We start from the raw sequence: 25,873 nt of genomic DNA on the forward strand, positions 1-25,873 counted from the left end.
CTCGGGATCGAATCCCACGTCGGGCTCCCGGTGCATGGAGCCTGCTTCTCCCTCTGCCTGTGTCTCTGCCTCTCTCTCTCTCTCTCTCTGTGACTATCATGAATAAATAAATAAAATCTTTAAAAAAAAAAAAAAAAAAGATCAAACCAATTCATCATTAGCTATCCTCAGGACTTCAGAAATGATCAAGGTCTAAATAACATCTTAACGTAATCGGGATATGAATACTCTATTTATAAAAAAAATAAAAAATAGTACAAGGTATGATTCCGGTTTTAAAACGAAAGCTAGGGACAGCCCCAGTGGTCTAGCGCCGCCTTCAGTCCAGTCTTTGATCCTGGAGACCCGGGATCGAGTCCCATGTCAGGCTCCCTGCATGGAGCCTACTTCTGTCTCTGCCTCTCTCTCTCTCTCTCTCTTTCTCTCTCTCCCTCTCTATTCTCGTGTGTGGGTGTGTGTGTTATTCTCTCATGAATAAATAAAATCTTAAAAAAAAAAAAACCTATGAGATATCTATTTAAAAAAATAAATAAATAAAACAAAAGCTAGACACACAGATACCTCCAAAACATCCCTGTACCAACAGAGCTTGATGGAAACGAACTATAATGATGGAAGGTTCTTTTCTACTGCTGAATTCAGTAACCACTTACCACAGTACCATGGAGAATATGGCCAGTGAGTACTTAAAGTGGCACTGTAACATGACTGAGAAACTGAAATTTTAATCTAATTTTAATTCAAGTAGGTACACATGGCCAGCGGCTACCACACTGGTTAGCAGAACTTTGGGGGAAAAAAGTCAACCAGATTCATGGCTCTATTGCCCATTTTTCTCCTCCTTCCAGTCACTCAGTAATTTACTGGTATTCAATAACCTGTCATCTCTCCCTGGACATCAAATCATAACTTAAAAAAAGACCATACGTTATTCCACTAATCGGTATTTACCCAAGGGAAATGAACACACTAATTCAAAAAGATGTATGAATCCCTGTATTTATGGAATCATTATTTACAACGGCCATTTTCTTCATTATATACATATGGAGAGGGGGAAAGAGAATATTACTCAGCCATAAAAAAGAATGAGATCTTGCCATCTGCAAGAACATGGATGGACCTATTAGGGATTATGCTAAGTAAAATAAATCTGAGAAAGACAAATCCATTGTCATATGATTTCACTTATATATGGATCTAAAAACCAAAACAAACAAAGCAGAAACAAACCCATAAACGTAGAGAGCAGACAGTTGCCACAGGGAAGGTGCTGACGGGGTGGGTAGTGTGGATAGGCAAAATGGATGAAGGGGAGGAGGAGGTATAGGCTTCCAGTCTGGAATAGATAAGTCCATATGAATTATACAGCATATAAATTATAGTCATTGGTACTGTAATAGTGTTATATGATGGCAGATGTTAACTATGCTTATGGTGAGCAAAAGAGCTGTCTGTCAAATTACTATGTTGTACATCAGAAACTAATGTAAAATTGTGTGTCAACTATACTTTAATAAAAAAATGGGGAAAAAATCATACATTAAGGTTCCTGTATGTTCTCTTGAGAATGAGAACAAATGAAGAGTACCAGTGACTAAGATTTCCTGACTAAAATCAGTTAGCCATTAAGATATAGCCCAAACCCAATTTACTTTTACTCTACCTAATTCTTCAGGGGTAATCTGAGTTTCTGATCTGTGTTTAGTCACCTGCCATCTTTTTGTTTTTATCTTTGTTCTTCCTCTTGTGGAAAAGCAAAAAGAATGGAAACGAAGTTGAAGTGACACAATTTTATCAACATCATTCTAGTACATAATAGACTCTACTTTCTAAAGGAGGATTACACTAGCAAGGACACAGACATTCATAAGAAGTTATCCCGTCATGTAGAGGCATTAATGTCATGATGATTTTGCTTTTGTTTGCCCTGGTATAAAGCATATTTTGTCTTTCACTTGTGTTACTAGGAAGCTCAAAAGTATACTTAGGGCTCACAAGTAACTAACTCAACCTGGTGTTAGTTCCTTCTGGAATCTCATGAGTTTCATATATATATTATGTATATTTTATATATATATATGTATATTTTTACTGCTCAGATTCAATCCTAATTTTTTGTACTGTAACACTTTTTAAAACTTTGTTGGAAATTAACAAAGCTATAAAACAGAAACAATAAATAAAAATTACTTAAACAAATACTCCATAAGGTTTCAGAGTATCTTCTTACCTCTAATAATGTCCAAATTAGAGAGGCCAAGATCCTTTGTGTTTGAATTTAAAAAAATCATTTGAACAAAATAGAAACAATACCATTTTTAAACAGTGCAATTGTATTATACTTCTTCAAACACAAGATTTAAAACTAAGATCAGTCACATCTTTTATTAGTTATTTCCTATGCTGACTCGATTATTAGTATTTTTCTCTCATTTATACTGTTTTAGATGATCTAACATACCTTGAATTTTCATGTTCTTGAAAATGTTGTGCTCTTAATTGGAATGCCACAAACAATGATGATGCTATTGCCAATAACTGGTTTCTCTCATTCTCTGTTAACTTGTGTCCTAAGGGAAATCAATCAATTGATCAATCAATCAATCATATACATCATATTAACATCTAGCACTTCAATCTTTTAGAACTATTTAGTCAGGCAAATCGTATTTTATCAAACCTTTATTACAGAGCTATACCAGGCACTGGGGCATGCAGTGGGGAGAGGGGTGGGAGCAAGATTGCTCAAATAAGACCAAAAAATCCAAGTGAAATCTATCAACTAGCTCTGGAAATTCAGAATAGATCTCTCAATAGCCTGATTAAACCTCTACTAGAGGCTCTGAGAAGTTCCTGATTTCCCCAACACTTTAGTGATAAAAACATCTCATATGATTCCATGGTTACTCTATATGAGGATTACAAAAATTTAGTCTATCTTCTCAAAATATACAGTCTACACAAGCAATTCTCAGTGTGGCCTGGGGACTATGGGGAGTCTCCAAGAACTTTTGGGGCCTGCCCGGTCAAAACTACTTTCATAATCAAGCCCCATACTGAGCTCTGCACTGGGCATGGAGCCTGCTTAAGATTCTCTCTCTCTCCCTTTCCCTCCGCCCCTCCAACTCCCTATCCCTCCAGCTTGCATGCACATGCTCTCTCTTTAAAAAAAAAAAAAAAAAAAAAAAGAGCAAAACCTCCTTTCCTAATAATACTAAGATTTATTTGTTTTCCCCTCATTTTTTTCAGGTATATACTGATTCAAAAGATCTATGTATGATGACATCACTGCTCTGATGTCAACATATAATGGATCTATTTTTGGTACTTTAAAAATGAAGTAATAAATATTTTTAAAGCTCATAAGTTTTAATTTATAGAATGGCAACTATCTGTGGATATAACACAAAAGCTCTTTGGAGCACAAAGAGGACCAGTAAAATGATCTCAAACTTTACTGTGCATCAGATCACCTGCATTAAAGCAGAGAACCCTGTGCTCTACCTGAAGAAACAGACCGGTCATATGTCTGGGGTGCAGCCCAAGAACTTGTATTTCTAACAAGCTTCAGAGTGGTACTGATGCTGCATGTCTACAGAGCTCACTTTGAATAGAACTATTTTAGAGACATTTATCAAACTGTGTAATAAAAACCACTTACATAGTCCATGAAACCCTTTTAGTAGGTCATGATCAGAAAGACAAATTGTGTGAACATTTTGAACACCAAATCTTTTTTGTGTGTACACTAAATCATGATGCAGAATAGATTTCTTACAGTGGTTCAGTCATTTCTCTGGACACATTTACACATCATATGTCAGCAGCAGAGAAAAAGACAATGCATTATGAGAATCCTTTCAACTGTAAGACACAGAATCAGTGTTTCATTTGATCTAATAAACTGCTAGCTGTACTAATAGTGAGGAAGGAAGTTCCCAAATAAGAGTCACCACCATTTATCACATCTCACAGAGAAATAGACATAATGCATATCAATTTTCTTTTTTAAAGATTTTATTTGAGAGAGAAGGAGCAAGCAAGCAAGCAGGATTGGCAGGGGAAAGAGGCAGAGGGAGAGGGAGAGAATCCCAAAAAGACTCTGCGCTGAGCATGGGGCCCAATGTGAGCCTCAATCTCACAACCTGGGGATCACAACCTGAGCCAAAATCAAGAGTTGGACGCTTAAGCCACTGAACCACTCAGGCACCATAGCAATTTTAATCCTTTTATTGATACTGAAAAGATTTACAAATTTTACCAATGACTAATTCCCAGTAAATTTCCATTTGACTGCAGAAGACTCATCTACTTCTACAATTTATATCTGTTTCTAGAACCTGTTTAAGTCTCTCTGGCAATTTTCACAAATAAGTGGTGCAGAGATGATCTTCTTCAACTTCCATGCAGTGCAAATATCTCTTCTACGGCACTGATTGACAGATGGTTATCTAGGATCTATAAAACTTCAACACTTGGAAACTGACAAATCCTTTCAAAGATTTCTAAATCATTAGATTGTTAACTTCTCATACTGAGTTAGACTGCTTGTGACTTCCACCCAACTCTTCCAAACTAGAGTAACATTAAATAATTCTAATTCTATTCTTTCTTACACTTGTACATTAACAATCTTGAAGGATAACACTGCAGTTAGATACCCTACAACTCAAAAAAGGGTTTATCTTGACCATTTTTGGGGTATCTAGCCACCCTGAAAAGAAGGTATTCAGGTCTAAACTGGAAGTGTAGAAGAGATTCCACCGTGACTATTCTCATGATAATGGCTTTAACCTAAGGTTACTACTGATCACAGATCGAAGGGGCCTTGATTCCTATTGTCCTCTTAGGACCTGATGCCCATGACATGTCTGCCCTGGCCCTGACTTTGCATTCCTTCCGAATGTTTATTACTATGCCCCCTGGTTTCTCCCTTGCTGAAATCTCTGGCCCAGCTGGTCCTGATGTCTGATAATACATGTTCCAAATATTTTTCTAACTAGATTAGACTCAAATCCATCCTATCACTTGGACCTGAAAGCTGGTCAAATGCAGAAAGGGACACTGATTGAATCTTGGGTTTGACATGAGGATTAGTTCATTATCTGACTCTTTCATCAGAGGGATCAATATATGGTACGCCCTACCAACTACAAAAGTGATCCCTTTTGTGTTAGACACGGTCAACAAATACACACAGATCAGCATCTAGGGCTCAACTGGGTCAAACTAAAATGACATTAGGTCAAACTAATGACAGCTGCATTATTCGTTAATAATGAGTCTCCCAATTCTCCAAGCTAACTACCTACAGTTCCTTCAATGTTCTCCACACCATCATACCATCTCTAATAAGAGATTATGATCTTCATCATAATCACTTTCTTTTGCATGCACATAAAAATGGAAGTTTTTTTAGTTCTTTACTAACAATGGTAATGTTTACAAATTGTGAAATAATAGACATTAAAATGTAAATGGCTTTGCCTAATATCACAACCATGTTGAGGTAGTCTGTGACTAGAGGTTATATAATCATACTATGACTCAATACAAGATATTATTAGACTATACTTATAGTCTAATATAGACTAATATAGTATATTATACAATAGTATTAATATATAAAAAACTTATTTTAATTTCAAAAAATATTTATATATGCTATTTTTGTAGTTTCCAAAGTATAATATAGACAGAGTAATTTTTTAAAATTACAAAAAGCCCAAATGCAAAATTTCAACAAGTAACTGACTACTGACATACAAAATCTAAAAAGCAAACAAACAAAAAAACCCCCACTATATTCTAGCCATTTAATGGACACTGACCAATCAATAATAGTTTAAAAAGAGGGATACCTGGATAGCTCAGTGGTTGAGTGTCTGCCTTCGGCTCAGGTCATGATCTCAGGGTTCTGGAATCAAGCCCTACATTGTGCTCCCTACTCTGTGAGAAGTCTGCTTCTCCTTCTCCTTCTGCCCCACCACCCCCACACTCATTCTCATAAATACATACATAAAATCATTTTTTTTTAAATAAAAAAAATCACTTCAATCTCTAGGTAGTGACTAGACTCCTCAATTTCATTCTAATTATTTTTGTGTTTTATGTTTTACAATTAAATTTTACCTGGGATTCGTTTTTCTATTTGGCATAATTTAAGGGTCTAACATTTCATAAATAGTAAGAGGAAAAATTCCCACATATATTAATTTCTGTTTATGAGCTCCCTATTCCATTACACTGATATATTTATTCATTTTTTTCTATTTTCTGTTTTCAAGTACTTCCATTCCTATCATTTATATCACATTGTTTAGTTAGAGGGGCTCGGCAATACATTTTAATGCACAGGTCTATTTTTCGTTCATTTTTCATAATTTTCTTGGCTATTTACAGAAATGTACAAACTTTTTAATCACTTAATGTAGTGGACCTTTGTGAATCTAAGATGACAAAACCTGTGTATCATTTGGGGAAGGATTGGCACTCCTATAACATTAAGTCCCCAAACAATAACTGACATGTTTTTCCATATGTTCACATCTTATTTCTTTTTCCTCAACAAGATTTTACAGTTTATAGAATCATATAGGTTTTATGTCTTCCCTATTAAATTTCTCTCCACTATTTTGCAAGATACTCCAGTTAATATGAGCAGGATTGGCTTTTTTTCCATTTTCATTTTAAGCTGGCTCTCACTGACAAAAAGAAGAGACACTAACTTTGAATGCTTATCTTGTTGCAGTCAGCTACCTTGCCAAATGTGTTTTTATTAAGTCTAGAAATTTTTAGTAATATTTTCTGGGTTTTCTAGGAACATAATTCCATATAGAAAAAGAAAAATTTTTCTCCTCTTTTTAAAATATTTAAACCAGCTTTTTTTTGGGGGGGCCGGCAGGTGGCTTTTTGATCTTCTAAAATAATGATTTATAATAAAGGTCATTTTATAGAATTCATTGGTTCCTGATTTTAAGTGAAATTTTTGTTTAGCATTTCATTTAAAATTATGTTATTAGTTTTCATTACGTAGGCTTTTATTTTTTATTTTTTTCATTACGTAGGCTTTTAATCAAACTTAGCTTTTTAAAAAGATTTTTATTTATTTATTTATTTAGAAGAGAACACAGAGAGAGGCAGAGACATAGGCAGAGGGAGAAGTAGGCTCCCCACCAGGAGCCCAATGCGGGACTCGATTGCGGACCCTGAGATCACACTCTGAGCCAAAGGCAGACGCTCAACCACTAAGCCACCCAGGCATCCCCAATCAAACTTAGTTTAATTTTGTATTTTAGAGTGTTTTAATAAGAAAAGGCAACTGAACTTATAACAACTATTTTTCTACTATTTTTTTTTGTAAGCCATCACTTTTTATTTTATTCTAATTGCAATGGATATTATTAACAAGATTAGGGGTACCATTTAACCTTGAGGTGCCATTTGTAAGGCACCATCTGCATACAAAATACGTCCATTTTAAATGTGTAATTCAAGAGTTTGATAAATGTGTACACCCATATAAACACCACAACCATCTATTTAGAATTTTCCACTTCTCCAAAATGCTTGCTTGCATCCATCTCTTTCCAATCAAGACCTCTACATCAGCTTTCCCTCCCTAGCCATAAGCAACTAAATCCTTTTCTAGTTTCATATAAATGGAACCAGATAGTAAGTACTCTTTCGTGTCTGGCTTCTTTTGTAGATAATATTTTTTAGATTCATCCATGTTTTTGAATGAACTGACAGTTTCTAACATTTTAGCATTAAGAAGTATTCTATAGCATGGATATATTACAATTCGTATAGCCATTCATTCCCTGAGGGCTTTCGATGTAAGAGGGAAGATGTGATTTGGTTCTAAAAGTGAACTCCAGCTGCTGAGTGAAGATGAACTGCTAAGTGCAATGGTGGCTGGAAGGAGGTCAGTGAGAAGGCTGTTCCGAGTCCAGGCAGGAGGGAAGCAGCTGGGACTGGGAGTGGTGTGCTAGTTTGGTGTTGAATGGAGACATGCCTGCATTCAATTCCCAGCTCTCCATGAACAAGCAAGGGCTAGTGCACTGCACTGAGCTTTGTGAGCAGGAAAAACCTGTAAAGTTGCTCTGAGGGGGGTTGAGAACACCTGCTGCCTGCTAACAACAAAAACCCCCCAAGGGCAGCAGGTCTTTCTGCTTACCAAGGAATCCTAAGCACCTAGAACTTTTGGATATAGATAAAGTATATTCAAGTACTTCTAGATTCTTTTTATCCCTTTGTCAAGTGTGAAGGTAAACTAAGAGAGCACTGCGATCTTGACACTTGGTTTTCACCTCTGCCAACCCTGACTGAGAAGACTCATAAGCATGATCCTAGAAGTCTGTGAAACCTGAATAGTGAGGCAGCACAAACTGAGAACCTCCAGCTTGGCACACAGGACAGACACAGCCTCACACACTCTAGGGCAGATGTCTTCAGTAGCAGCAAGTCATTTCCACTTAAAAGTTAGAACCCTAGCCTGGGAGGAATTCTAAGAGTTTCTCAAACCCATTTTTTGAAACCTCCAGGATTAAAGCTTGAAATCTCTACTGCACTCTCTAGTGAAGACAGGCTAGAAAAAGATACAACTCTTGATTTTAAAACCCTTAGTCTTTTTAGAATAGTTTTCAGTATCCTGAGACCCTAAATAACTACCTTTAACCTAATAGATTCAGTAAATATTTATGAAATAAAAGAGAAAAACTTCCTCCTCACAGTATGTCCTCACCTTCTTAACCTTCTTACAGATTGGGGTGTATATGTGGGGGATGGAATTTTAAACAAAAGCCCCAACCCTCAAATAATATTTAGGTTCTCTCACCCTTACTCATTAAGTTGGTGGTTACTACGTGGAGGTCAAATCACATAGTAGCACCACAAGATCTGTGATACACCTCTGTAAACTTTCTGCTATAAACACACCCATGTCCATGACCCAGTTTTTAAGAAGCCTGATCTGTGTTCTCTTAAGTGGCTTTAGTTCTATCATCTATTTTTAACAGTCATCTGGTGCCTTCCTTCCAATCTAGTGTCATCATTAATGATGCTAACAGATGTCCTGATTCTGAGCCAGGCATGTTCTCGGTCTGTGGGATGTGGCTTTGCTGATGCTTTGCTTCATGTGTAGGCTTCATGTGTTGTGGCACCTAGAGGTAATCTGTCTATGGCCGGTTAGGTTTCTCAGAGAAGGATATTCTCCTATTGTGACTGAGAGTGCCTGTCTCCCAGGCCAGTACTTGGGAGCTAAGAGAACAACAGTTGGCAGAAGGACATCACCACATTCAGTATGTCCACATTTACCCAATCCTCTGTCCAACGTGCCTGGTGTCCACTGGTATAGAGGGCATCTTATTCTCTATAAAGAAGAATCTCAAAGCTATTGCCAGGGTGGAGGAGAGCAAGCCACCCTCCTCTAAAGAGTAAGGGAGGGAATATAAAGAAATTCTTCCAGAGATTTTAGACCAACAGTCCTACCTCTAGGAATTTCCCAAGGGAAAATTAGGCAGAGATAAGCAGCACCCCTGAATAGTCCTTGGAGAGGTGCTACAATGGTACAAATGCTACCTCATCCTTGAAGTCATCCTTGAGTCCCTCAATCAAAACTGGTTACTTTTTTCTTGGTGCTGGTCACTTGGCTTTTATCTTCACTTAGCCCTTATTTTGACCTGTGATGTAGCTAGTTCTTTACATATTTATTTCTCTTGTGATATAAGCTTCTTAAGGGCAAGGTAAATACACTACTCATTTTTCAATTTCTTCAAGAGCCTATACCAATTATTTGCTGAATGACTTAATGACTGAATTCTCAAAGGCAATACAAGTGTCCAAGTATCAGAGTACCACCATGTCTTGGGGTCAGCTGGACCCCAAGACATGATCTTTACTGCTCACCTGCTTGGACTCACCATCTTCTGTCCCCAATTTTTCCTTACATTCTTCTCTCCAATTTCTCTCTTAATTCAAACAAAAGACCCTACAGGCATAATATCCTGCAATGGAAACTGAAACTACCCCTAAAGCACTAATAACTGCCCCAAAGAGTTCCACATGGCAGACCACCCAGACCAGTCTGAAATTAACCTGACTCACACCTGTATATATAGACAATAGCATGATTGACAGTTATCTTTACTCTTTATATTCAAATCTCTACCAAAGGAGAAAAAAAGCCTCGTTTACATAATATACAATGTATATATAGGCATGTTTCCTTACATCACATGTGAGGCCTTATACCTGCCTTTACATACTATAACAAGGCCCCCATCTAAATATACATCCTAATCCTAAATAATAGGAACCCATTCAGCCTTGCCCAGAGTGTCACAGCTTTGGAAGCTCCCCTCACCCCACAATATCCTTATTTGCTGCAAATAAAGTTTCTTTTGTGTGACAACTCCACCTGGTGTGGTTTCTATCTGTGACTCACCAAGGAGCAAATTCACACTGATCTGGTTACACCACTTTTAAAGGTATAGAAATACTTGACTAAATTTAATGGAAAAGAGAGAAACATAATAAATGGTATATTACTTGTGTTTAATCAAATTTTTATTAAAGAGATGTCACTTTCCAGAGCACAAAAAAATCTGATCATTTCCTTTGATGGGGCTAGAGGTTTAACTGCAGCAAGGCAGCAGAGAAAGGAGTCCAAAATGTTCATTACAGGCCAACTGAATTGACAGTTTTTTTTTTTCTAAGATTTTTTACTTATTTATTCATGAGAATACAGAGAGAGAGAGAGAGAGAGAGAGGCAGAGACACAGGCAGAGGGAGAAGCAGGCTCCATGCAGGGAGCCTGACATGGGACTCAATCCCGGGTCTCCAGGATCACACCCTGGGCCGAAGGTGGCGCTAAACCACTGAGCCACCCGGGCTGCCCTGAAATGACAGGTTTTTTTTTTTTTGTTTGTTTGTTTTATTTATGATAGTCACAGAGAGAGAGAGAGAGAGAGAGAGAGAGGCAGAGACACAGGCAGAGGGAGAAGCAGGCTCCATGCACCGGGAGCCTGATGTGGGATTCGATCCCGGGTCTCCAGGATCATGCCCTGGGCCAAAGGCAGGTGCCAAACCGCTGCGCCACCCAGGGATCCCTGAAATGACAGTTCTTAAAAAATCTTCTACCTCTCTTTCTTCCAGAATCAAAATATCATCTTCCCTATTTTTCATTTATGTTTCAGAATCAAAGGCCAATAGCTTTTCAACATCATAATCTAATAAGTATACATGAAGAATACCTTCCTATGTAACCTGTTTTAGTTTTAAGCACAGTCATTCCATTCCATTAGTAACACTTTCCTACTCTGCAAATAAATTTGGGATGATAAACATATATACTAGAAAAATTTAAATCAGTCATAAAAACAGGCACTTGCCTGTGAACAGTGCCTAGGATAGCTGGACAGATGGGAAGCAGACGGGTAATCCCAAAGGGGCAAAATGACCTGGCCTGAAACATATGGAGAAGATCCTGGATTAACTTCAGTGGCCACTTCCTGCTGTCTCTTCCAGGCACATATAACAAACAATCAAAAATGATAGTTTAATATATCAAATATCTGCTCTAGGGAAAAAGAGGGAGAGGGAAATAGAGTTATATGAAGAACAAGAGAGAGTAGCCACTCAGAGAAGAACCAACATGAAAATAATAGGAGGGAAGACAGTAAGAGGTCCACACTAAAAATGGCAAAGCTAAGTGTGTACTTTTAAAGTGCTTATGGCCATTCTACAACAACAACAAATATCATACTCTTAAAACCTGTATGATTTATGATTTTTGAATCCTAGCACAATTGAATGAGTACTGAAACAGGAGATAGAAACTCTAAGTTCAATTACTGGCTTTATTCTATTACTGATCATTTAGCCTTATCAAGTTCTCTGGGCTTTGGTCTCCTCACATGTAAAATAAAGGCTGAGATTAAACAATAGTCCTAACAACTTACAACAATTTTTAAGACTGTGTTCCTATCTTATACGAGCATTAATGGAATTATAATATCCATGCTGATGATGCCCTATCAAAACAAAAGTGTAGGGGATCCCTGGGTGGCTCAGCAGTTTGGCGCCTGCCTTTGGCCCAGGGCGTGATCCTGGAGTCCCAGGATTGAGTCCCGCATCAGGCTCCTGGCATGGAGCCTGCTACTCCCTCTGCCTGTGTCTCTGCCTCTCTCTCTCTATGTCTATCATGAATAAATAAATAAAACCTTTAAAAAAAAGTGTAATATATTAAATGTATTCTAGAAAATGGCAATGTTAGTTTCTATGTAAATTTCTGAGTTCGCCTGAGAATGTGGAACACTTTCTACTAATGCCAAATGTACAGTACATTGTAATCAATTACAATTAGAAAATTTTTAAAAGGTTTTATTTATTTATTCATGAGAGACAGAGAGAGAGAAAGAGAGAGAGAGAGAGGCAGAGACACAGGCAGAGGGAGAAGCACGCTCCATGCAGGGAGCCTGACGTGGGACTCAATCCCGGATATCCAGGATCATACCCCGGGCTGAAGGCAGCACTTAAACCCTGAGCCACCGGGGCTGCCCATGGGTTATATTTTTTAAAAATTCAAAAGTTCAGGAAAAAGAACCATATGACTCATTAGTTTTTCTTCTAAGATCCCAAATAAAAAACATTTTTAATTTCTCTTGGTACTAATGATAAAACTCTATAACATTTAAGTTTTAAAACAATAATCAAACTAGTAATTTCCAGTTAGTCTTATGAAAACTCTGTACTGTAAAATCTAAGAAACTGCTTTATAAATATAGTCAAAAGCTCAATACATGAAGTTGACCTGAATCTCTACACAGCTCCTCATATGAATGCGTCATCTTACATAATAAAACAGTCTAAATGGATATAAAGAACACTTGCCATTTGTGAGAGTAAAATCTCATCTTCATATATTCTCAAATTCATCAGGAACATATGTAGATACTTCTGGCTTTCACCTGAATAACATTTCTTTTTTTTTTTTTCCTGAATAACATTTCTATTAAATCACATGTAAGTCCTGTTGGTTTCTTTATCTCACATATGGACCATGTTTTTAATCCTCACTAAAGGATTTTCTCTGTCTCACTTGAGCAATTTTTCTACTAAGGGAAACACTCACTGGTAACTTCACAGTGCTAAAGTTCACATTCTCCTCATTATTTTATTAAAAGCTTCATTTTTATGAATAAAAATAATAATCTTCTTAAACATCCTCACTTTCGTTAACAGAGATAGCATGTGGTATTCTGAAATTTTCAGTACTAATTTTCATAAAGTTTTAATCATTAGAGTTCCTGTATATACTCCTATAATATACCAGCAGGGAGTACAAATTTGAATTGGCTTTCAGAAACCAGAATGCTCAGGTAGGCTAATGCTTTGTCTCCATGTTTTGCATCAAAACTAGATTTGCAGAACATTCCACATACTTGAATTCCTCACTCAACAAAATTATGGATTATTGCACATTCATGAGTCACTCATGAATACTAAAATCACGAATGTCAATAGTCTAGGATACTCTATGTTAATAAATCAAATATAATATGGGCTAAAGGCCTTAATTTCAAAATAGAAAAATTATGCGTTATAATAAAGCATAAAGTAACAACTTTAATACAGTAAAATACTTCAATGCATACAAACCTTTAAAGCCATCAGGATATACATCAGAAAGAAATTTAGTGCTGATGTCTCCTTCTATGAAGCGTGAGTTGATTATCACCTCTCGGAGTAACGCAATATTATGTGTAACACCTAAAAATAAAATGTTATCAGATTGAATTAGAGAACGTGTCAGTTAAAAGTCTCTTACTATCTAGAGAAATTTATCATCTGTGTCTTATGACTAAGCAAAAACCAAGGAAAGATTATTCACCTCCTGGACTTCAAGTAACAGCAAAAAATGTCTAAAGTTATGGTAGTAATAAAACACCAAATGCAAACTTAAGCTTGTACTGCCAAATCAATTCAATAGGGAAATTATATATATAATTTATTTATTCAAGAGAGACACAGAGAGAGAGGCAGAGACAATAGGCAGAAGGAGAAGCAGGCTCCCTGTGGGAAGTTCGATGAGGGACTCTATCCCAGGATCCTGGGATCACGACCTGAGCTGAAGGCAGATGCTCAACCACTGAGCTACCCAGGGCGCCCCTCAACAGGGAAATTAATGTCTGTTCAGTAAATGGTACTGAAACAAGTAGATATCTATTTAGGATAAAAGAAAACAAACTTCTACCCTAACTCACACCATAAACTAAATTTGATTCAAACTGAATCAACAAACTTAAATGTAAAACCTAAAACTGTAAGTTATGGAAAATAGAGATGAAAATTCTGATTATCTTGAGGTAGGCAACAGATTTTTGGGTAGTACACAGAAACTGAGCCACAAAAAAAAAAAAAAAAAAAAAGTGTACTTCGTCAAAATTTAAAAGTCTGCTTCAAAGAATATGGTTAAACAAGTGAAAAAGCAAGCCACAGACTGAAAGAAAATGTTCACAACATACATATCAGACAAAAAACTTGCATTTGGAATATATAAATATATAAAGAATGCTTAAAACACAGTAATATGACAGAATAAATAAATACATTTCACAAAAGAAGATATACAAATGAAAAGTTGTTGCACATCACTATCATCAAGGAAATACAACGAGATGCCCCCCAAACACCCCCAATTTAGTGGCTAAAGGCTAAAAGAGGGCAGCCTGGGTGGCTCAGCAGTTTAGCGCCACCTTCAGCCCAGGGCGAGATCCTGGAGACCTGGGATCAGGACCCATGTCAGGCTCCCTGCATAGAGCCTGTTTCTCCCTCTGTGTCTCTGCCTCTCTCTCTCTCTATTTCATGAATAAATAAAATAAAACGTCTTTGCTTTTAAAGATAGATAGATAGATAGATAGATAGATAGATAGATAGATAGATAGATAAAGGCTAAAACACAGAAATAGCACATATCAGTGAGGACATGGGGCAGTATAAGTGTCACACCCTGTGGTGGGGATATAAATAGCACAAATACTTTAGAACTGCTTGGCAGGTTCTTAAAAAGCTAAACATATACTCATACATATGATTCAGACAAGTCACTCCTAAATATTTGCCCAAGTTAAATAAAAGCATACATCTATACAAACATAAACAAAGGTTATGGGTTTTATTTGCAACAGTCAAAACTGAAAACAATTTAAATGTCCATCAACAGATGAATTAGCAAAATGTGATTTGTCCATTTAATGGAATTCTATTTAGCAATAAAAAGAAATGATTTACTAAGATACACGAGGATGCATCTCAAAATAATTATGCTGAATTTAACAAGACTACTGTAGGAGTCCCTGAACATAAAATTTCAGAAAAGCCTCGACAACCTACAGTGACACAGAGCAGATCACCTGGTCGCACTGGGACAGGGATAGACAGACGGTGGACTACAAAGACAATGAGGAAACTTGGAGGTGATAGAAATGTTCAGTGTCATGACTGTGGTGATGGTTTCAAAGATGGATATATACATCAAGACTCATCAAACTGAACATTCTAAATATGATAAGTTCATTTTATGTCAAGTATACTTCAATCAGTAGTAGAGGAGGAGGAGAAAAAGAGAAGAGGAAGAAAGGCAAGAAGGGAGGGATGGTGGGAGGGAGAGGGGGAGAGAGGAAAAGAAAAAGGAAGAAAGGAGGGAAGGAAAGAAGGGAAAGCTTGTGATCCAGGAGGAAACACTGAGCCTAGAACACAAAGACTCCTACAAAGTTAAGTTAAAATAGATAACCACCACAATAAGGATTCGAATGGTATTGGATGAGTTCTCTGAGACAGAAGGACTTTAGGAAGGGAATATTTGAACTGGTCACTCATATTACAAAGATATCAAGACAACTAAAAAAGGGAGAATGAGAGGCATGTCAAATCTAGGGGAAGTGAGAACTCGATGAGGCTTCCACAAGAGGAACAGGACAGAATTGAAGTGATGAAAGGTTTGCTAAGTCCTTCCAATTTCTTCATCCCACTTCCTTACATCCTCATCTATACCATTCTGCTGCATAACAAACCTAGAAAGCTTGGTTCTGATCTTGCTATTCAGTCTTATAGAGTGCTCACTTTTACAAAAATAATTCTAAAGTAAGCAAAGAATCAGACCCTCAGGCTCAAGTACCAGGTCTACCACTTACCTTGGGTAAGGTAAGCTATTTTGCCTCCTAAAGATTTAGTTCCCTCATTCGTAAAATGGTGATCACAACAGAACCTATTTGCATTACTGTCATGAGATATAAATTGAGATAATGCTTAAGGCAATGCCAGGCACTCAGGAAGGTGCACTCATGTCATACTCATTACCCTTTCATACAAGAAGACATGCAGTTAATCAACATCATGCTCATTATCCTTTCATACCAGCAGAAGCGTGCAGTTAACATCGGAAAGTGAACAAACTTGGCCTGCAAATCTAACCACCCCCTATTTCTGTAAATCAAGTTTTGTTCTGAATACAACAGTGTTTACATACGGTGTATGTGCTACAAGAGTCAAGTAGTTGTAACAGTGACCATGTGACCCATAAAATCTAAGCTACTTACTCTCCAACCCTTCCCTGAAAAGGGTTGTTGACCTTGCTATAAGGTTTTCAACAATGTTGAAACGCTGAGCAAATTAATCTCTACCTAGCAACATTTACCCTACACCTGCTGCTCGTGTGCAATTAGGTATCACAGGAAAGGGGATGAGAGCCAACGCTGTATGACAATATGGTGCCTGCTCTGGACGAACTTTCAGTGACCAGTCATAGCATAAGAAAATTACAAGGAAAAAAGATTGAAAATAAGAAAACTGTGATCCAGCGGGACTGAATCATTTATCTAAAATTTAGTAAAATAGAAATTATAACAGCAATATAGGTTTAAAAATATGACTGCAGGTTTCCCCTAAAATATGCTTTTCATCTTTTCCACAGTTAACGGAGCCTTAGCAGAACAAAGATCCCACAGACACAGACTCTATCTTCCCATCTGTCTTAAAGCTGGACCTGACAGACTAATTCCTAGACGAGCTGCTGGGAGGTAGAGCAACACATCCAACTCCCGTTTCATTTAGTTGAAAAGAATTGCTTGGACTTCTGTTCCTCCTTCTTCCTATGAGCTTCCTGATATGGCAGGAACTGAGCTTTGGAAATGAAGGTGAAGCAGAGAAACATGATGGGGGTGTAGAGGGGGAAAGGGATATATCTCCTGGAATGACCACAAGACACTAACTTGCCCCATCAGCACAGACAAGCCAGACAATTAAATGAGAAGTAAATAAATTTCAGAGTGCTTGGGTGGCTCAGTCAGTTAAGCATCTGACTCTTGATTTCAGCTCAGGTCATGATCTCTCAGGGATGTGAGATCGAGCTGTACATCAGGCTCCGTGCTAGGAGTGGAATCTGCTCGAGATTCTCTCTCCTTTCCTGCTGCCCCTCTCCTTCAAACCCTTCCCCCACCCTGCCCCCAAAAAGAAAGGAAGTAGTAGTAAGTAATTTCTATCTTATTTATACCACTGTATTTAAGAATCTTTGTTACAGGGATCCCTGGGTGGTGCAGCGGTTTGGCGCCTGCCTTTGGCCCAGGGCGCGATCCTGGAGACCCGGGATCGAATCCCACATCGGGCTCCCGGTGCATGGAGCCTGCTTCTCCCTCTGTCTGTGTCTCTGCCTCTCTCTCTCTCTCTCTCTGTGACTATCATAAATAAATAAAAATTTAAAAAAAATTAAAAAAATAAAAAGAATCTTTGTTACAGCAGGTTACCCTGTACTCTAATATATATATGGGAGAGAAAGGCATATCTTTTAATAGGATTTCCTATCTCTGAGCCATGCAACTTAATATATCCAACTAGGCATTGCTCTATGCATCTCTGCATACTAGACCATGCTAGAAGCCATGTGCGAAAATCTGAACATCTTTGTTCCTGACTCAGAAGATACCATGTAACTAAAATTTTTTTTTAATTTTCAATCTATTCAAACTACCTCAAAACATTCAGAGATAGTTCCAAATGAAAATATTAATGCATCCCTTTAGCTAAATTTCCATGGAAGACGTTATCACATAGAGACAATAACCTAATAAATGTCTATCATAGTACATGCCCAGGACAAATGAACAGTTATCCAAACTTTGTTCAGTGGATAATAACTTAGACAATATTCAACAACTAATGGTTAGAAGGGCTATTCTATTTATGTATATTTCTATGAGGAAAGTATAAAAAGGTGTAAGAAACTTGTGATGACACAAATGTACCTAACAAATCATTGCAAAAATGTGACATCTGCCTAAATTATAGGTGATATTTGAGTAGATGAAAATGAAGAGCAATTGAAAGCAATGTTCTATGAGTGCTTAGAAAGTTTATCTTTACAAAGATAAACTCAGTAGGCAAGAATTTAAAATAAAAGACTCCTTGAAAGAGGTCAGGCTACGAAAGGGAACAGAATCCCTGTGTTGTATGTTTTACAAACAGACAAAACAAAAAGCACTTTTGAAGAAGAAAAGGGTATGGCCTGCCAGGGAGATTTCTATGCATAGGAAATGATGTGGCATTCCAGGAAGAGGAAAGTAGCCGTGACTTAAGGTAAATCTTCCTGGTTGGGGGAAGAAATAAAGAAAGATACAAAAGGACACAAAGATGGGTAATATTAGGGAATAATTTAAAATACTGAAGAATTCTCACTGTTGTTGAGACAGCTGGGCGGCTTAGTCAGTTCAATGTAGGACACTTGGTTTTGGTTCAGGTTATGACTCAGAGTCCTGGGATCAGCCCCATAGAGGCTCCACACTCAGGATGCTGAGTCTGCATGGGTCTTTCTCCCTCCTTCCCCCCCTCTGCCCCTTCCCCTCTTCTCACATGCACACGTGGGTGCTCACCCTCTAAATAAGTAAAATACTTGAAAAAAAAAATTCTCAGCGTTGTCAAAGCAAATGGATACCACCAGGTATTTCTGTGAAGAGAACAGAAAGAAGGATACCATGACCAAACAGCATGAGCAAAGGAGAGAATGGTGGACCTGAAAAATCCAACAGGGTGTTCAGGTCTGAAAGCCCTGCAAAGATTTTACCTCTCCTTGGAGCCAACCAGAATGAGTGAAGCAGGGCAAGTACGACTAGATTTGTGCCCATGAATCATGCAGGCTGCTACTGAAAAAGGGACTAGGGTGAGGGGTTGTGAAGATGGAAAAACCCATTAGCTGACAACTTCAGGAGACTTGCTGAACAAGGGCAAGGCCTCTAACCACAGCAAGGGTGTGGGCAATACAGACAAAGAGAGAGTTACCAGACAGAGAGGGCATGATGACTTAGTGGATGTCAAGAATGGGGGAGATGCAGGTGCCTGGCTGGCTCAGTCGGTTTGAGACCCACGTTGGGTGCAGAGAGTGCTTAAAAATAAAATCTTTTACTTAAAAAAAAAAAAAAAAAAAAAAAAAACAGAATGTGGGAGACGAGTCAACAAACATGCACACTTCTGGCTCTGGCACACTAAATGACAGAAGAAGCTGCTTTACAAAAAAGAAACAGGTTGAAAGGAAAACATCTGATTCATTGTGGACAAGTTAAACTGGAGACCCCTGAGAGAGACGATTGATGGTATCCGAGAGGTAAGAGTTCAGAACAGCAGGCCAATTAGAATGCAATTCCACCCAGAGCATAGAAAGCATGGAGGCAGATGTCCACTGTCCACATGGTAGAGTCCAGAGCAGGAGACAGCAACGCAAGACAAAGCCAGCAGTATGTAACTTATTCCTATGTAACTGAAGTTTTGAAAAAGTAAGATCCCAACAAAAGAGCTGAAAAGGATAAAAATTAGAAAATCAAGGTGCAGATGGACTTTCATTTCCAAAAAAAAAAAAAAAAATTTTTTTTTTTTTGGAAAAAGATTTTATTTATTTATTCATGAGAGACAGAAAGAGAGAGACAGAGATGTAGGCGGAGAAGCAGGGAGCCCAATGTGGGACTTGATCCCAGAACCCCGGGATCATGACCTGAGCCAAGGGCAGACGCTCAACCTCTGAGCCACCCAGGTGCCCCCAAAAGAGTATTCTTTTTTTTTTTTTTCCAAAAGAGTATTCGTATGTGCAAATTAGTATTTCAGAATGTTTCAATTTATAAGTTTATGTATAAACAGTAAATAACTTAGAAAGGTAATCTAACTCTCAGGCCCAGTTATAGTATAAATTTTCTTTTTCTTCTGAGGTCTGAGGCTGATGCCAAAATAGTTGGCATCAAACTCTTCAGGAAGCTCCAACACAGATTTCAGAAATAATGATCATCTGAACAAAAATAAGATTGTTACCCAGTAATCTATTTGTGACTGAGAACGTCAAAAAATTAAAATGTATGTAGTTTTACAAGATAAATGATCTGTTGTACTTTTATTACATATTCAAAGTTGAAAAAGGAGTGATTTTAGAAAATCTAAGTCAAAGGAATTATAAGCAAATATTAATTTACATTTTGGATATCAAAGAGCAGAGCCATTCAAGCACACAAATGAAGCCCAGACTTTCAAAAAAATCTTTCTACTTGAATAGTAAATAGAGCATGAAAACAGACTTTTATCTTGCTAAATGATGTTTCAGGAATAAAATTACTACACAAAAGCATTTTCTCTTTAAGTCTTCTCTGAATAAAATATCACATATTACTATGCAAAATCCAATCATTATCTGTTTCTCTTTCCAAAGAACTAGAAGATCAAACAGTGGCTAATGGCAGACAACCAAACTATAGGTGCCTCTACTGACAGCTCCAAAGACTACTGTACAGCAATTAGTTCTAAAGCCAAATGGGAGGAATAATCAAAAACCTATTTTCTTTTCCTAAAAGCTCCAAGTACCAGATAGATGGGAAAAATCAGGGAACTGTTAAGAGATATCCTACACATCTGAAAGTTATCATTTTGTACAAAGTTTACTTTCTTTCCATGTCCCAGGAAAGACAACGCTCTTTAAACTGATCCTTGTTCAAACAAGAAGTCAGTTGTAAAAGTACTCTGAGGCGTAGTTTATAACTTCAATGATATTATTAATCACATACTCATAGAAATTATGGCTCTGAGTTTTAGACAGGGAATTGAAAATGACCTCAGCCAAAGTTCACAGGGTCCCATCTGTATGGGAAATCATGACCAGGCCACAGAAGAGAGGACCCCTAGGAGCAGCTTTCTCCTGACTACCTGCTGTTTCCAAAACACTGGCCAGACATGAGCTGCACACACTGCCAGGATCAAACAGAGGCCAAAAGCCACTGCTTATTTCATGGGGATTCAGAAATTAACTTTAACCAAATTACATTTTTGCTCTCAAGATTTTTTATTTTAACAAAAGCTCACAATCAGCTTATGAAGAAAATACTATTTGAACTAAGCAGTTATCCAACAAGACAGTATGAATTGTCCTTCCTTTTCTGTTCTTTACAAAACAATTTCTTTAAGCCCCCTACCCTTTAGAAGTCATCAAATGAATAATATATTAATCACAAATGCATCTGTTTTTATTCCTTAAATAAAATTCCTCAGCTTTGGGGGGAGGAGGCACATGCTCCTCTTCACCTATTTTTTTAACTTTTTTAGAATAATTTCAGAATTATACAAAATTCACAAAAATAGCATGAAGAATGATCAAAATCCCTCACCCAGATTCACCAAATGTTAATATCTGTTAACATATGTATTTATCATTCTTTTTTTTTCTCTTTATACATACACACATACACACACAGACTTCTTTTCCTTAAACATCTGGGAGTAAGTCGAAAACAGGATGCACTTTACATACTTCAGTATTTCCTAAAACCTAAGTAACTTTAGGAAAAGCACACAAATAAGTCATGTAATCACAGTACAATGACCAGATCTGAAAATTAACACTGATAACAGTATCTTTATCTAATCTGCAAATCTTATTCAAATTTCACCAATTGTCTCATTGGACTATTAGTTTCTGGTCCAGGAATTAATCCTGCATTGAGTTGCTATATATCCTTAGTTTCCTTTGATCTAGGTAAATTGATCCACTTTTGTGTTTCTTGACCTTGACACTTTTGAAGAGTACAAGCCATTTATTTTGTACACTGTCTTCAAATTTGGTTTCTCTGCTGTTTCCTCAATGATTATACCCACGTTACACATCTTGGGGAAGAACATCATAGAACGATGTTCTTGTGTTCTTGTTGGTGCATCATACCTCAAGAGGCATGTAATATTGCTATGTCCCATTACCAGTGATGTTAATTGTGATCATTGGGGAAACTGCTAGGTCCATCCATTTTAAAATTATTATATTTCCCACTGTAATTAATCAGTGTATCCTGGGGATATACTATGAAACTATGCAAATACCTGTTTCTCATCATATTTTCACCCACTAACTTTAACATCTGTCCCTGATGATTCTTACGAAACAATTTGGCACAAATGGGGATTTTTCTACATTTATTAATTAAAATTCTACTGTAGGAAAGAGCTGTGCCTCTTCCCTCTTTTATCTTTCTTACCTATTTAGGTCAGTATGAATCCACACACTCATCTTATTCCCTGGGCTTTAATCCATTGCTAACATTGTTTATTTTGTTGCTGAAGTTTTCCCAGATTGGCCAGTGGGAAACCCCTGAGAGCAGATTCCTGTATCTTTTTGACAGATCATCATCTCTGAGCACTGGATAATTTTCTTATACAAGATGTTCCAGGCTCATCTTATACTCTTCCAGAAACCAGCCATTTTATCACAGAGTACTGTTTCCATTTATGAGACAATGGTATTTAAAAAACAAGATCTGGGTTCTTGGTATGCTCGTTGCTATGGGTGTCAATGTTTCCATGACCTCTCAGCAGGCTGGTGGTTCTCAATCGAGGATGATTTGCCCCCCTCCCTCATGACATATGGCAATGTCTGGAAATAGTTGGTTGTCACAACTGAGAGGATGCTACTGTCATTTAGTGAGTAGAGGCCCAGGGTGGTAATAAACATCTTACAATGTGAAGGACAGCCCCACCATAACAAAAAAAATTAACTACCCCAAAATATCAATAGTGCTAAAGTAGAGAAACTGTGAGCTACAGAATAGGTGTATGTAGGTACCCACAAACACACATGCACACAGTAACATATTTATACACTTATTTTTTAATCTGTGTTAAAAATCACGAGTTTACACTGATACCTCCAGTTTCAACTCAACACCACAGGGTTCAACGTATCCTCATCTATTTCCACATTTGTAACTTCTTTCTCTGACAATGAGAAATGTTGCTCATCTTATCCACAATCCATGTATTTATTTCCTCAATCCCAGAATATACATAAACTGGTTTTAGAACGACTAACCCATGAACTAGGAAAAACAAATCTATTAACCAGAGTTTAATGTTTGTTTATACATATTGTTCTTAGCTTGAGGGTATCCAGTCAAAATATGGTTAGAAGTTATTTAAGGCTAGGTTTTTATTTTCTTTCTCTCCTTCCCACCCCCATCACCATGATTATTCATACAGTACAATCCATTGGTTTCTGTTTGTATTCCATTTTGAGTTTCTCCCCAGAATGCTAACAATTTTGAGATATTAATGTCAGAATTCGAAAAGTAAAATAAAGTCTCTCTCTTTCATCCCATGTGTTTTCTTTCCTATCCCATAAACATTTCCATCCTATCCTCCCTCTATGCCCTGTAAGTACACCATCTTATTAGTTCTGCTCTTGTGTGTGTATATGTATTTCCACAAATGAGCAGATACATGTATATATTCTTACTTCTCCTAGTCATCCACCAATATCTCTTCTTTTTTAATATGAGAAATACTACTTTTTAACTTAGTTTATGGACCCCTTGATATCCACTGCATTTTTCCCGTTTTCCTAGCAGCTATGTAAGATCACATGATTAAATGCCAATAGAATAGGAGCAGAAATAAAGGGTGCTTTCTTGGGACACCTGGGTGGCTCAGCGGTTGAGCCTTTGGCTCAGGGCATGATCTCGGAGTTCAGGGATCGAGTTGGACACTGGGCTCCCTGCAGGGAGCCTGCTTTTCCCTCTGCCTATGTCTCTGCCTCTCTCAGTGTGTCTCTCATGAATAAATAAATAAAATCTTTTTTTTTTAAATAGTGCTTTCTAGGTTATGCCCTGAAAATAAATGGGTGTGAACTCCCCCTGCCATCTTCCTGCTGAGGCTAGATGATAGGCATAAAAGCAGCCACTTTGAGGCCCCCAAATGAAAATGATCCACTGGGAATCTAAGAGTCTCCCTACCAGACCTTGACAATCTCCCTTTGAGACTATGACATGGCAGAGAAATTAAACTGTATCTTTCTTAGGTCACTATATTTTTTATTCACCCTGACTATGAATGCCCTCAGGTAAGAAGAGGACAGACCATCCCAGGAAATGAAAACAGTGAAGTAGGAAACACAAAGGGGGAGAGGGATAAGACAAAGTGGTGCAAATGACCATAGAGTTACAGGAAGACAATCAGGAGACATTACAGGTTGTTAAGCAGGGAAAGGATCACTGGGATTGTACTTTAACATTTACTCTGTCCATAATGAAGAATGGATTAGTGCAGGTGCAGAGTATCCACAGAGAACCCATTCAGAAAGCTATTACCCTGGGCCATGACATACACAGAAGTAGCATGGGCTGGCAGAGCCAAAGAAAAGGAAATTGAGACAGAGGTTACTGAGATGAAATGGACAGACCCAGCCCCTTCACAATGCCTTTGAGACCACTTTTCTGAGCCCAAGGGCTCACCTTCCTATCAGGTACTTCAGGGACTCTGCATCTATCACCAGAAGGATTAGCTTTTCTGGCCATCCCTCATCTTGGAACATCAGCTCATCTAACTACTGCCACCTCCCCAAAACACCTCAGGCAATTCTTTTCCAAGCGCTCTATAATATTTTCTGAGATTGCTGCTCCATGATCATCTCCAGGTCTAGTGAAGGGTCAGTATTTTTATGGAACATTCCATCTAGAACCTTGCCTCACCTGAAAACCTCAGTGCCCTCAAAGACCTCATTTTTCCAACAACTTTCACATACCTCCTTGAAATCCACAGCCACTTCTAGAACATTAGCTCTTCTAATCTTTGGAGAAACTTCTATTTCCTTAAGGTTTATTTTATCTGGTCAAAAAATCATCTACAATTCCCTGTCATCTATGAACATCCTCATCACAACCCACTATTTGCTGCAGAATTTGTCACCTGACTCATGGCCTTCCTTCTGATTCTAACTGCTGTCACCTTGTGTGGATGACTCAGGCAACATCCTCACTACTCAGCTCTTAAGGATCTCATTTCAAATAATCTCTTCTCTTATTTTATCCATCTAGTGCCAGAGCCCTGAAATCATCTAAGGTTCACTAGCTGCACCATATTCAAAATTCCCAATTCAAAATAAATTGCTTTCCAACTGCACACCCCCATTTTTTTACCTCATTTACCAAGTGCCTTGATCGGACCAAAACTGAAACTTCCTACCTGGAATGTGAGACATTCTAAGTCAGCTGCCCTGGAATCTGCTGAACAGTTAATGATACATAATCCAAAAAGAGAAGGAGCAAGATAATAAAGAGACACAAATAAAAGCAATGTGTAAACTCTGACTGTACTGGGAGATTAAAAAATGAGATTTAAAAAAAAAAAAACACACTTGGCAGAGCTAGGGAAACTTGAATATGGACTATATACTAAATGATATTATGAGATCCTGTTAATTTTCTTTAGTGCCATAATAGTATTGTAGTTTTGTAGAAAACAATCTTACTCTTAAGATCCATACTGAAATATTTAGGAGTCGTGTGTCATAACGTCCTGCAACTTT

At 37.7% G+C, this 25,873-nt stretch overlaps 1 protein-coding gene across 8 annotated transcripts in view; it reads right to left on the reverse strand.

The window, feature by feature from the left end:
* Nucleotides 1-25,873, reverse strand: part of PCCA (propionyl-CoA carboxylase subunit alpha) — a 461,536-nt gene that overhangs the window by 174,199 nt on the left and 261,464 nt on the right. For 7 of the 8 annotated variants that reach the window (XM_077855069.1, XM_077855072.1, XM_077855071.1 and 4 more), the window contains 2 exons: nt 13,666-13,776; nt 2,465-2,573 (listed from right to left, as the gene is read on the reverse strand). In XM_077855069.1, coding sequence (XP_077711195.1) covers nt 2,465-2,573; nt 13,666-13,776 — 220 coding nt within the window. Of the gene's footprint in view, nt 1-1,233; nt 1,340-2,464; nt 2,574-13,665; nt 13,777-25,873 lie in introns of all 8 variants that reach the window. The other variant, XM_077855073.1, reaches the window with a different exon arrangement.

Source organism: Canis aureus, chromosome 17, assembly GCF_053574225.1.
Source record: "Canis aureus isolate CA01 chromosome 17, VMU_Caureus_v.1.0, whole genome shotgun sequence".
NCBI lineage: Eukaryota > Metazoa > Chordata > Mammalia > Carnivora > Canidae > Canis > Canis aureus.